Source organism: Sabethes cyaneus, chromosome 3 (genome assembly GCF_943734655.1).
Source record: "Sabethes cyaneus chromosome 3, idSabCyanKW18_F2, whole genome shotgun sequence".
Lineage (NCBI taxonomy): Eukaryota > Metazoa > Arthropoda > Insecta > Diptera > Culicidae > Sabethes > Sabethes cyaneus.
The window spans coordinates 201,312,139-201,325,443 of record NC_071355.1 but is presented as its reverse complement, the minus strand read 5'-3'; the positions used below and the strand labels follow the sequence as shown (position 1 = coordinate 201,325,443).

The 13,305-nt window shown below is 38.2% G+C and overlaps 1 protein-coding gene across 7 annotated transcripts in view; it reads right to left on the bottom strand.

The window, feature by feature from the left end:
- Positions 1-13,305, bottom strand: part of LOC128742127 (restin homolog) — a 186,133-nt gene that overhangs the window by 115,448 nt on the left and 57,380 nt on the right. For 2 of the 7 annotated variants that reach the window (XM_053838355.1, XM_053838358.1), the window contains exon 2: positions 13,039-13,174. The exons of the other annotated variants lie outside the window; for them this stretch is intronic. In XM_053838355.1, coding sequence (XP_053694330.1) covers positions 13,039-13,102 — 64 coding nt within the window. In that variant the 5' untranslated portion in view covers positions 13,103-13,174. The remainder of the gene's footprint in view (positions 1-13,038; positions 13,175-13,305) is intronic. 7 annotated transcript variants of the gene reach the window in all.

Genomic DNA, 13,305 nt, shown 5'->3' with positions numbered 1-13,305 from the left:
TATCAATCGCAAAGAAACTGGTTGTTGTGTCACTCTTAATGATTCAGCCAGCTGCTCTTGCGTTTGACTCAGTTTTTAATTAACTAATGCGAATAATTCTTTGTCTTCAAACATTTTGGATTGTCTTAAGTGCGGATGACCAGCACTGGAATCATCATCCGCGATATGGTGAAACCATTTCCTACATGATTTATCAGTAGCAGCATCTTTGCCATAAACTGCCATAAGCATTCTATGAACTTTTTCCTAATTCGAAAATTAAAATTGTCCGCAAATGCCACTTAATTGCCGACAAATTCGATATTTTCACAACAGTAAACAAAATGATTAATCCATGAAACAAAAAGCGATATAAACTGACGATTACTTTCTGATATCTAACCTCTCTAAAATCATCGAAATGATCTGTCTTTCCTATGAATGCTTCGTCCCACGCGAAAGCAAATTGAACCAACCAAACCAAACTTTCTTTAACTTAACGACGAAAAAAAACGCTTTTCCAATGAGATAAAGTCCATAATTCATTCCGCTTAACTGAATCGTACGCTGCCTTGATAAATTTTATATGCCGAGTTTGACACGAAAGCCGCCCTTTCCAGCTGCTTAACCATTTTCAACTCCTTCACCTCGTTCTAAGTTAGCAGATCTACAGCCTGTCGTTTATCATTCAACTGTAAATGGAAATGTTGTTTCCAACGCCTGGGCACCCTCGAGCTCTCTGGGTTCAAGTTCCCTTTTCTGTCGTTGCAGATAAGACGAGTTGGCATGATACAGTTCTAACTTTTTTAACGGCGGGTAAATCTCTTTAGCTCTAGCTTCTCGATATCGCTGTCTTCTCTAAAGCGTCGCAGACGTTGGTTCTGGACCGGTTCTTCTGATCTATCACTGGTTGGAACACTAAACCTAACCATTCACTAGACGTGGTTATAGTAGAATTATCCCACACTTCTCGAGCTGTTGCACTGATATGTTCACCGATCCGAACATCAACTTTCGGTGAGTACTGTATCTGTAGAGATTCAAATCAACATTTGGTCCACGGAAGGACCGGTCTCCTTTGTGACCTCTGAACGGTGCCTACTTTAAATCAGAACGTAGACAAAATGGGTAGGACTCTCCATTTGAGTGTTTCCAATTATAGTTACGAATGTTTCGACGTGCCAAATAGGTACTACAACCTCAGACTACTGCAAAGTTCATTAACATTAGGCTTTCTCTACCAGTAACGGGTCGAAAGAATCCCTTCTTCCCGACCTATACACTCGTGTTTTGTTCATAAAGCTCAATAGTGCATAAAAGCCTTTGCCAGATGTCTACCAACATAACAAAAAAGTTATTATAACAGTACTCTTTTCAATAAATGAAGGAAGTGATAGAAGAAAGGAAATAAACACAGGTGTTTTACACTAAGCGACAAAACGTAAAGGGCAAAGAGCTAAAAATTATATAAGGGACGGTCATTAAAGCAGCACTTACTAAGTTCGTAGTTCGTTGCTCTTTCAAAGAGCCTCTTTGAGCCTCTTTGCCAAGCTAGGAGACCGGAGGAGCATTGTATGGGTTGGACTACGTTATAATCGGATTGAAATCCAACTTTCCCCCTGCACTTGGTTCCTATTATAACCTGCTTCCCTATTATAACCCGTGTATCTACTAGCTAAGCAAAAGGCAACGGACTGCGAACCATCAATGATCCTCCCTTATCCAAGTTTTCCCTCTTTTCCCTTCGCTTCTTCACGTCTGTCCTTAGGGATACTACAAAACATTTTTATTTGATTACTTGACATAATCTTCAAAAAAAATTGCGCCTATAGACCTAAAGTACATATCGTACAAGAATGTCGTGAATAACACGATGGATGGTATTGACGGATTTCACGCCAACTCGACCAGAGGTTGGCATGAATCTCTCAGCATTTAAGGTCTAGAATCTGGTTCCAAAATCTGATAAAAATTTGGTCCAAAACATAGTCCACAATCAAGTCCATATCTTTTCCAAACATGGAACAAAATTTGATAACAAAAAACCCGATTTAATCCACCTAGTGGTGGAAGGATCATTGTCATTTGACCATCTTATTTGTCATTTGATATGAGCATTTCCAGCTCAAATAGCAAACCGGCTTGTCACGATTATTTTTGATAGGAATGAAGCTTCGCTGATATATTGGATACCACGCAAGGATTCGTTTTTCGATAAACATATTTTTTTTCGCCAAGAGTAACTTTAGACCCAAAATATGGTCCAGGTCCAGAATCTACTTCAAAATCTGGTCCAAAATCTGGCTACTGGTTTAAAATCTGATAGAAAATGTGGTCCAACATATGATCCAGGTCCAAAATCTGATCAAAATGTGGTCCAAAATCTGGTTTATAAGATGGTCTAGTTTAAGAATCTGGTCCAAAATTTGATCCAAAATCTGTAAAGAAATGTGGTTCAGAATCTTATATGTTCATCCCCAAAATCTAGTCATGGTCCATAATGTGGTTCATTGGTCTAATCCAAAATCTAATAAAAAATGTAGGCTAAAATATTATCCAAACCCTAGTTCAAATTTGATAAGAATGTGGACCAGAATCTCATGCAGCTCCAAGACCTGGTTCAGGTCCAGAATCTGATTCAAAATAGCATAAACAGGTACACAAATTCGATGTTGGTGCCAGCTACAATGCTTTGTTCAAAAGAATAACTTCCGTGAACGCAGGTAGTTCCGATCAGATCCTAATTCCGACCACTCAACTAAAGTAGCCGATTTTTAAAAGATTGAATTAAAATTCATAGCTCTGGGTCTAAAATCTAATCCAAAATCTGATTCAAAATCTGGTCAAAAATCTAATCTAATCTGATCAGTTCAAAATTTAGCCCAGAATCTAGTCCAAATCTGTTTCAAAATCAGAAACAAAAGCTCATAGAAAATGTGATACACGATATAGTAAATAATATGGTGAATATATTCCAGATCCAGAATCAGGTTCAAACCTAATCCAAAATCTGGTTGGCGGCTTAAAAACTGATAAAAAAAACTAACTCTAACCAACATGGATTTGTGGCTAGCTGCTCTGTGACGACGAACCTACTTGTCTTTACTTCCAATTGCATTACTGAAATGGAGCGCAAAGTGCAAGTAGATGTAATATATACTGATTTAAAAGCTGCCTTCGATCGCATCAATCATCGCATATTGCTTGATAAAATATTACGACTGGGTGTTTCGCAACAGTTTGTTACATGGTTACGCTCGTATTTGTGCGACAGAGTTTTACAAGTGAAACTTGGCTCGAAGGTATCGTCCCCGTTTACGAATCAATCTGGTGTCCCACAAGGCAGTAACTTAGGACCACTTTTATTTATTCTATTCTTTAACGACGCTGCCCCTGCCCTTGAAAGAGGATGTAGACTGGTTTATGCTGATGATTTTAAAATCTACTTGACGATTCGTTGCATCGAGGATTGTTATCGCCTTCAACTTCTCTTGGACACATTTGTAAATTGGTGCAAAGTGAATAACATGACTATCAGCGTTTCTAAATGCTAAATGAGATTATGACGTTTCACCGAATCAAATCGCCTATAGTTTTCGACTACAAAATTGACGACCAGATACTAAAAAGGGTTGAGCATGTGAATGACCTTGGTGTGATTCTCGATCCGAAACTAACTTTCGATCGTCACCGTACAACGATGATCTCAAAAGCGACTCGCCAGTTGGGATTTATTGCAAAAATTGGACGAGATTTTAAAGATCCGTATTGCTTTAAGGCCCTGTATTGCTCCTTAGTTCGTCCCCTTCTCGAAAATGCGTGTCTAATTTGGACTCCACATCAACTCTATTGGAACCTTCGAATTGAACGAGTGCAGAAGAGGTTCATAAAATTGGCTCAGCGTAGTTTGCCTTGGCGGGACCCGGAAAATCTACCTCCGTATCCGGATCACTGTCGCTTGCTTGGTCTAGATACCTTAGAACGCCGTCGGAACATCCAACAAGCTTTGTTTGTGGCAAAACTGTTACACGGCGAGATTGACTCGCCGCAATTACTATCGCTGGTGAATTTTCGCGCAGCACAAAGGACTCTGCGACCATCATCACTGCTGACCAACCGCTTGCACCGCACTGAATTTGGCCGCAATGAACCGATTGCATCGTGTACTAGAATGTTTAGTCGTGTTGAAGAATATTTCGAATTTGGTGAATCTTTGCATAAATTTAAGCGATTGATTACAAGCTCTAGCTTATTATAGCGTAGTTCATTAAGACTGACAAGTCAGATGAATTGTAAAAATAAAGCAAATAAAGAAAAATGTTTCGATATAAGACAACTTTTTGAAATTATAAATTGTCTTATATCGAGGTATTCCTGTATATCAGTCGAAAAACACCAGTTAAATTTTTTAACTATTTGTTTTGTAATGCATTTTTCGAAATTTCGTAATACTCCTTTGGGATATTTTTCCACGCTGTAACGCAAACGGGCACACCCCCTCTCTGCAAGGAATCGTTGTTGGCAGACATTTCTTACTTTAAAAATACATTACTTTTGAACCAGTGAACCGGTTTTGATAATTTTAATACCAAAATAAAGGAATTCAATGAGCTTTTCAGAAAAGATTTTTCTTATGTTTTCATGGCATATGCCAAGAAGACTGCTATATTTTGAAAGGAAACCAGAGTAGGAAGCATATTAATATGTAGTAGCATATCAATATGTTATTACATTATGATAATATATTTTGTTATCGAGTGGAAATTGAGATATATATGATAACACATTATGTTATTGAGTAGATATTTAGAACATTGGTAGTAAGATGAGTTTAATAACTGATCATGTGATCATATCTTACTTTGAAATACATCATGAAACACAAAAAACGAATAGGTATGTCCAATGTTTTCGCTTTAAAGATCATAAAATTGCCTGTCATTTGGTAATAAATTCATTGAAATCAGTGCAGTGGTTCAAAAGTTATGAATTATTAAAGACAGAAAGGCTGGCAAAAATGGTAATTTTGAGGCCACACTAATTCAGAATCCTAAATCCGAATAAAAATCCGGGTATAAAATTTACCGAAAAGGAATAAGTACACAAAATTTTAATCAAATCGGAGCACCTTTAATTAAATGTTGATGTCTTTGATGTGCGCGAGGTTATGTTAGTAACGTCCCAACGTCCCCTTTTGAGTAAAATATTAGGATTTTCTTGGTTAGGAATCCAAAGCATTGTCCAGAATGACCAAAACTTTAACGAAAAACTGATATCATTTCAAACTGTTAGTTCACATTGCCGAGCGAGCCAGCTCTAGCGTGCATAGAATTTCAATACTGGAAGTGCTTTTCACTTCTGCTGGCTTTGACGGATGTGACTGGTACTGCGTTTCATTCTTTCACTTGCTTACGAAAAGCACACTTTCAAATTTTTCACTGTCACGCTCTGCTGCCCAATCGGCGTACACACTAATTTTAGCTTTCGATTTTTAACATCGTACTTTGGGTGAAAATTTGGCCAGACGAGTGATTGCGAACGTTGAAAACGTTGTTCTGAGTTTGACTGATTTTTAAACTTTACAAATGAAGTGTACATTTTTCGTGTGTACACCATCACTTATCGCAACCCGATGATGTATCACTTGAAATGTTTTGTCTTGATGACGCTTTAGTCGTTAAAATGACAAGAAAATTTCCCCTATCCATCACGTCGTCGTTGAAAACCTATCCCGGGCGGGCTTTGTTAGCCGAACTCACACCTGGTTTCTGTTCCGACCTAGTATTTGTTTTGCGAAACTGTTTGTTCCGCAGGAACTCGAGCGGGCGGGAAGGAGAAATCGCGTGACTTCCGCGTGTGGATGTGTCGCCCGAGCTCGCATCGTACCGATGATGATGCGATGGTGAAATGATGGAATTTAGGGATTAAATTTCCGCTTTAGCGATCGACCATACGAGCGCGCTGGTGAGCTTTTCACGTGCTCATGCCGTTCGAAAAACGGGAAAAGTATAGCCAAACAGGTGCGATAGCAATCCATCAGGGTATTGAAATGTTTAACTGCTTGACACGTTCACTAATCTAGAAAGTTCAGCTCGTCGAACAGGTAATTTGAGAGGAAAGCGATAAAGCACTTCAAAAGTCAAGCTTTTGAATTCAGATTTAACCATCACCTTTAATGCACGGTTTTCAATGACAGTAAACAATAAAGGTAGATTTATTAGCCACTAGAGTTCAGTAATTATTAATCATTAAAATCGAACGATGATTTCAGAAGTGGGTTACCTTCTCAACTGAAAGAAATAATACATAAAAAAGAGTTAAATTGGATCGCCACTTCTTGTTGCACTTGTGTCGGTCTTTCGATCCATAAAGCTGCCATCCTTAATAAAGGATTCAACTAAACACAGAGCATCTTCAAGCTGACACTGCAGATAAGTTTTACGAGAGAGCCCGCGTTGTAATGCTATTTGATACTTTGTTATGCCAGAGCAGCCGTCTGATGCTGCCATTCACGCGAAATGTAACAGGAACTTTCTGGTCCTTTCAGCGTTTTGCCTCGTTAATGAGATGAGAAGAAGAAGTGATGATGCGGAGAATTGTTTGAATATCAAACGATGGTGTTGAAGCAACACTTGTACAAAGCTTCTTACGCTTGACACGAGGTGACTGCAGAAGCTTGGCACAGAAATCTATTGTTCCGGTTAGTCATTATTTTTATTGTTTTATAGTTTGAGTGCCTCCAGCTGTACATCATTAGCGACGTAAACAGTTTTCTCTGCATTTGCGTTTCTAAAGTTAACTTTTTATTTGCCAAATAACGCTCACTGGCAACGGTGAGATGCGTCAATTCAAGCATTCACAGCAAGAGAGCCATTAAAAATCACTAACCTGGCAACCGTAGAATATTTGATTCTCCGAAATGGTGTCATGGAGCCACAAAGTTCCATCAGACAAAGTGTGAAGTAGCAGTAATTGTGCACAAAGACGTTTGGAACTGTGTTAGGAAAATAGTTTAGTTGGTAGAGTGAAATTTTTTAGACGTTGCCAAAGATAAAGTTTTCGAACCAAGTCACCGTTTATAGTTTATAACTGCCATAACGCCTCCGCCGCCTGTTCCGTGCACATGCTTGGTCCGGAGGAAAACTTTCTATGCAAATTCCTATTAGCTCATCGTGTCAGCTTTCTGAAGCTGAGTGATCTTGTTACCGAAAGTTATGCTGTGCAAACCAACGAATCAGTCTCGTCTCAATACGGATAGTTTTTGCAACAAAATCCTGAGCAGACCTGCGTCAACGAGTTGATAGCTAAACGTACAGTGACGTGATTGGGTATGCAATCAAAATAATCAAATTGTTGCGATGCGTACGTATCAGGCCGCTGGATCGGCCTTTTGCTCCGAAATAAAGGCGGTTCAACACCGGAATAATCAATGCGTATTTGTTTTCCGCTTCGACCCCATAAACTGTACCGATTTGCGTAACCTAATTGATTTATTTCCTTTGTTCGCTTGATTAATATTACGTTATGTATTACAACGAATAAACTCGGACCAAGCTTAGCTTGGTGGTTTATTTTAACGCATCTATATTATTGTTAATATGCAATTAAATCAAATACTTTTTGATTTTCGAATCCCACGCATAAACTAATACTGATGGATAATAGCATCGGATTAGAGCTTAACCCGCATAGTTTTGCATAGGGTTTATTGACGGCACAGAACCTGTGGCAGGAATTTAACTCGAACTCACTCACAAAGGTCGATCCAGCCTTTGACTTGGCAAGCTCGCTCTAGTCCTCCTCCGGCACTCATCATTACATTCTAAACCCGTTTCGCACAACGCCCCATTGTGCAAACGAACCCCCACCATTCGGTGTGTTTTTGTTTTGCATCCAATTTGTGAAATTAATTAGTTTTAAAAGCGTGCTTTTTCGGCATGAATAATGAATTCTGCATGATGCTTTGACTCGGTACCGAGAAGATTCCCGAGGGTTTTCCACACCATTACCATGCGAGCCCGATAAACACTGAACTGGCGAAAAAGTGCCTGTTTGGCTAAAGCTTTTTGCGTTCGTTTTGGTAAGCCGAAGCGGTCGATTGTGCAAACAGTTCGATTTCACTGCAACAATGGAATGCACACGTTTATGTAAATTTTCGGTCGGTTTGTTTGTACATATGGCGCTTATTTTACATTCTGCCAGTGCAGAGCTTAGGGGCAGCTCTCGGAAATGTTACTGATTCGGTGGGAAACTAATATGAATTTTCGCAGTATTTACACAATTGTTTTTCTCTTGTGCACCGAAAATTTTAACTTTTCGCATCATTATTCATACGCTGTTCCGCGACCGAGCATGACAGCCTCTTTATCCCCCATTATAGTCGTCATACTCATTATACTCCATTATATTACGCTCATCCTGCAGACCCTGCAGTTTTAAAGCTGAGCTCCATCGAGAACGGGCAAATATTCATAATCGGGTACCGATATTCACAACGAGAATACCTACAATCCTCGAAGTGTCCGAACCGGCTGCTGATGTTCATCAACGAAATGAATCCAACGACGAATAACGGTCCAGTTAAGCCTATTTTACAGCATCACAGTCTAGTATTGAATAGAGAGACTGCTGGGCTGCCACTGTGGTCCAAAAGGGCGGAAAGTGAAACTTTTTCCTAGTGTATTTTACTTTCATTTTAGCAATATAGTGCTTTCGGAACTTTCGTTCCTATGAATACCCCCATAATCCGTGCTAGTATTGAAAGAGTTAAAAGTAAGCCAGTAAGCTTACTCTCATAAAAACTAAACATCTGTCTTTTATGCGCTAGCAGATAGGGATATGGTTTCTTCGGCAAAGTTGTAGAAAATGTAAAAGCAAGTAACTTTGCTGAAGAAATAACATTGCTATCTCTATCGGGTGCAGAGTTATAGAGCATTTTCGTTGTTTCTTAAAAATTAGATTTTTATACATAACTTTTGTTAGTTGCATTTTACCAGAAAACGTTGGTTTATGCAATCATCAAAGTACTCAAAACAATCAAAACAAAATCTATAGTAACTTTCCTTGCAAAGTTTTCTTAACTTCACTGACCTAATAGGGTAGAATGGAGCAAGTGATTTATCTTGAAGCTTAGGAGGCCAAGTAATACAAACTTGTATAGGTGTCGCTTGTCTCATCCATATTACAGACAGTATGGCAAACAAATGTTTTATGTGTTTTGTGCTGGTGCATTCATACGAACAAATGTTCAAAAGACAGCATATTTCTAAAATGAAAGCAAAAGACGTTAGAGCAACATTTCCACTTTTTGCCCTTTTGAACCACAGTGCGTTGCCCAGGTAACAATAAACTTTATCAACAATAAAAGCTACCTAAAAACTTTTCGCAAAATGTACGGCTACTTTACTGCTACTTTCCTTACAGTGCTGACTAACAATGCTTACTGACCAGAAAATTTTAAATAGACTGTAGGATGCTAATTTAGAGCAGCTATATAGTGCAAAATGCGGATATACAATAATGTGCAGTAAAAAACGCCAGATATTCCAATAACCAGTTCATTTACTGCTTATGTTAATGTTTTTGGGTTACCTGGGTTATTGCTTGTTAGCAGTTTGCTTAGCTTTAGGTTTAAAATTTAAAAAAATACTGTGCATTTATTACTGAAAAATCGATATAATCATTGTTGGACAAAATCGATGTATAGTTTGCAAGTGAGATTAGGTCTTCCAGTTTTAAATCGAATAGAATATTCCTATTTGTCTTTTAGACCAACGTTTCGAACCCGATTTTATCTTCTTCAGGTTTTAAAGTTAACGATAGCTGGTGACTTTAACTCCATGAAGCAAATTCACGTCAGGATTGAATCGTTACCGTAAAAGTAAAATGTTGCTGGCTAGCATCACCAAACCACCATGAACCATGACTTTAAAAACCCTACCATCATTCTCTGTTCGAACAAGTTTAATTTTATGTTCGGAACCATGGAATAGTATCGATCATTTCTGGAAATGTGCGTCTTTGAAAGAGGAAAGTAACTTTCGTCGTCCAAAACAAAGCATTTTCCGGAATAATTTTTTATCAACCAGCAGCATTGGGATTTTAGAGTCGAAATCTATCCCTCAGTGTATTCCGGGGCTCTTTTCTTCTTACGGCACTTTATTTCAACTCTTTTCAATGGTTTGCAGTGTACTGTTGGGAACAGTTGAAGTTTTTTGCGGCATCCCGTTCCCGGCATCTGTGTCGCATCCCATCCCAATTTACTTCTCCACTCTTCTTCAACTTCTGTTTGTCAATTATCTCATATTTTTCAATTCGTCAGAAATAAAAGCAATTTTTAAAGAAACTGTAGTAGGCTTCTTCGCTGTAGTGGCAGCTTGCCAAATCAGGCCAAAACTTTATTCGTCTATTGTGAACTTTAATGTCTGTACGTTTTTTCAGGCACTACAGCCTGTACATTTTGGAATAGGCTTTTATAGGCTCAAAATATCTAAAAATAACCATTTGCGGTATGTAATCAAATTTAAAATCATAAGAAATGCAAAATCAGAAAAGTGTTGCAAGTAACCCCGTTTACTGGGTAACTTGCAACACCACTATTTTCGGTTCATTCTACAGATAGTTTTGATATTTTTTCTCATAATCATAAATTAAAAGTACTAACCACTATTCAAGTTTTGGCTACTTACACTTCGACCTAAACAGTACACTTCGAAAGTCATACCAAGTCAAAGTTCAAAAGTGTTACAAGTATCCCCGGATGACGGTACTGTCTATTACGATAATTATCTATTTTACAAGTGCTGTAAGCCGCGCCATATTGGCAGTAACAACACGAATTCATCGTTTCTTCTCCAAGTTCAAATTATAATCAAAGTTCAAAGCTGCCATTTGTTAGGTTATATGATGTACTAATTGTGTATAGGAACCAAACGATAAAAAATAATTTCATGTCAATGAACAGGCGCAACTTTACACATCCATTTTTTCTACTCTGAAAGAGAAATTACTTTCCAATCGTATAAAAACAAGCAAAACAATGATATGATGGATTAGACTTAACTAAACAATAGGTAGATGTCCCTTCTTTAAAACGGCGTTGACCACAAATGGTTATGTAAACAACCAAATGCATTAGAGCTGTCAAAACCACCTTGCGCAAAGGTGTTGCAAGTAATCCCGGTGTTGCAAGTATCCCCGGATGACGGTAGATTACTTACAGACTTGAGAAAATAGTTATAACATATCAAAATTGAATATCGGCAAAGTATTTTTATTAGCGAAAAAAAAGCAAAAAAGGCTGAATTAAGAAACATGTCGAAAATAGCCTTCCTACCTATATATGAAAAGGAAGACTAAGTTTGGTTTTCACGATTAAACTTTATGTAAATACGCTTAATTTTTTTTTTGATTATGCAAAAAACTTCTAATTTTTTGTTCCGCTCCTTCAGTTGCCCATCAGAAGGACCAAAACACTTTTTTGATGCAATCAACTAGATTTACTATTTACAAGCCCCTACCTAGCGCCTCCCCGTGGCCATATCTGGAAATACTTCTATTTGTATAATTGAGTAGCCAAGCTAGGAGGTGCGGAGTCGAGCGGGTTTTCAGTTTCTAACCTTACAAATGCAGTTTTTGGCAACCATTAAACCACACGACTTTATTTTCAAGTATTATATGATTTAAACTAATATTTTTGGCAAACTAATCTATTTTCAGAGAGCGAAGTAAGGCGCTATATCCTTGGCCAATTGCAGCCTAGCTTCTGGTCTAAATGCCATTAGTTCATCCCTGAGGGTCCGGAGTATCACTTAACCTTTATTAGCAAAGATACTCTCAACGACTGTAAATAAATCATCTATGTATATGGGAAGCGTTTGGTACGGGAGGTCCACGCTTTCTGCCTTCCCCTTGATTTCAAGGAGTCTAATGGAATTAGGTATTTTTTCCGGTTCTACTTGATTCCTTGCAATTCTCTCTGCGGTACATGTTGCGCAGTTGGCCTGGCCGTTGACAAGAAAAATTATTGATTCAAGTAATCGTCATTTTCCAGGATGCCTTCAACAATTGGCTGCGTTAGTGTGAGATTAGATTAGAATAAACTAGATTCACTATAACGAAGATAACCAGAATGTAAGACCAAAACATCTAAATGTACCTCTAACGCTATGCAATGCTATGAGATGCCACTACGATACGGATGCTTGTTTTGGATACAATATTGGATGCAACCATGACTTATGTTTGAGTCTTCGTTTACATTTAGCGTCGTCTCGCGTCTAATTGAAAGCGAATCGGTGGTACGCTTTGTACGCTAACGCTATTTAACTCAAAGAGATGCAAAGCAACTACGTTACTTTTGCTTATCTTGAATGCAATCTGGTATAATAGTTTGAGTCTGCTTAACGTGGGCGATTCTCACCACGAAAACATGGTGCCCTATTAAGGGTCTGGTTTTGGTTACAGACAAGGCTCTTACATATTAGAAGATTTACCACTGTTAAGTGCGGCGCTGGAGTTTTAACCAGAGAACTGACATCTGTACATCGTTGTATCACAAATACTGTTATGCTTGCTACACAAATTCTACGCCCCTTCTTGTTGGGGTCCATAAAAATCCTGCCCCGGAGTGTTCATGAAGCGATTGCACTAGATGTAGTTTAGGTGGCACATGAAATATTTTCAACTTTATACAAAGTATATAGGGAGCGAGCTGTGATTTTTACCACGAAAATATGTCGTCCTGTCACGGGCCCGGTTTTCGTTACAGACGGAATAAGGTGCTCATAGTTATGATGATAATGATTTGTAATGGTCTAATTAAGCGTATCAGCACTTGAGTTAGGTTCAAAAGAAGCAACCGTTCCCTGGCTTGTTAGGGCGAGGAGGCTTTTGTAACTTTTGTGTTACACATATTATCTAGTAGCTTAAGCACCACTGAAGACTGCAGTCTAGCGGCTAGTTGGCGTTTTGGGTCCGGTTATGGGACTTAATCAGTTCCACGTGAAATAGGTTAATGACAAAATTGAACCTTTCTGATTTGGATTAAATTTTACTTACATGTTTGATAATTGGAACCATGCACTTTCCACAGATATTGGTACCATTTAGATTCAACACTCATTTTTAAAAAGGGTGTATTGCTGCAGACTGTCTCCAAAATTATGTCCAATGATGGGTTGTAGGAAATTGAATTCTAAATGTGAAAAAAATATACACTTGAAAAAAATACCAGTTTTTCGGAAATTAAAACAAAAATACTTAAAATCAGGATAACAATTTTGATTTTTGTTAGTTTTTTATTTAAAATAAAATAATTTGGAATTT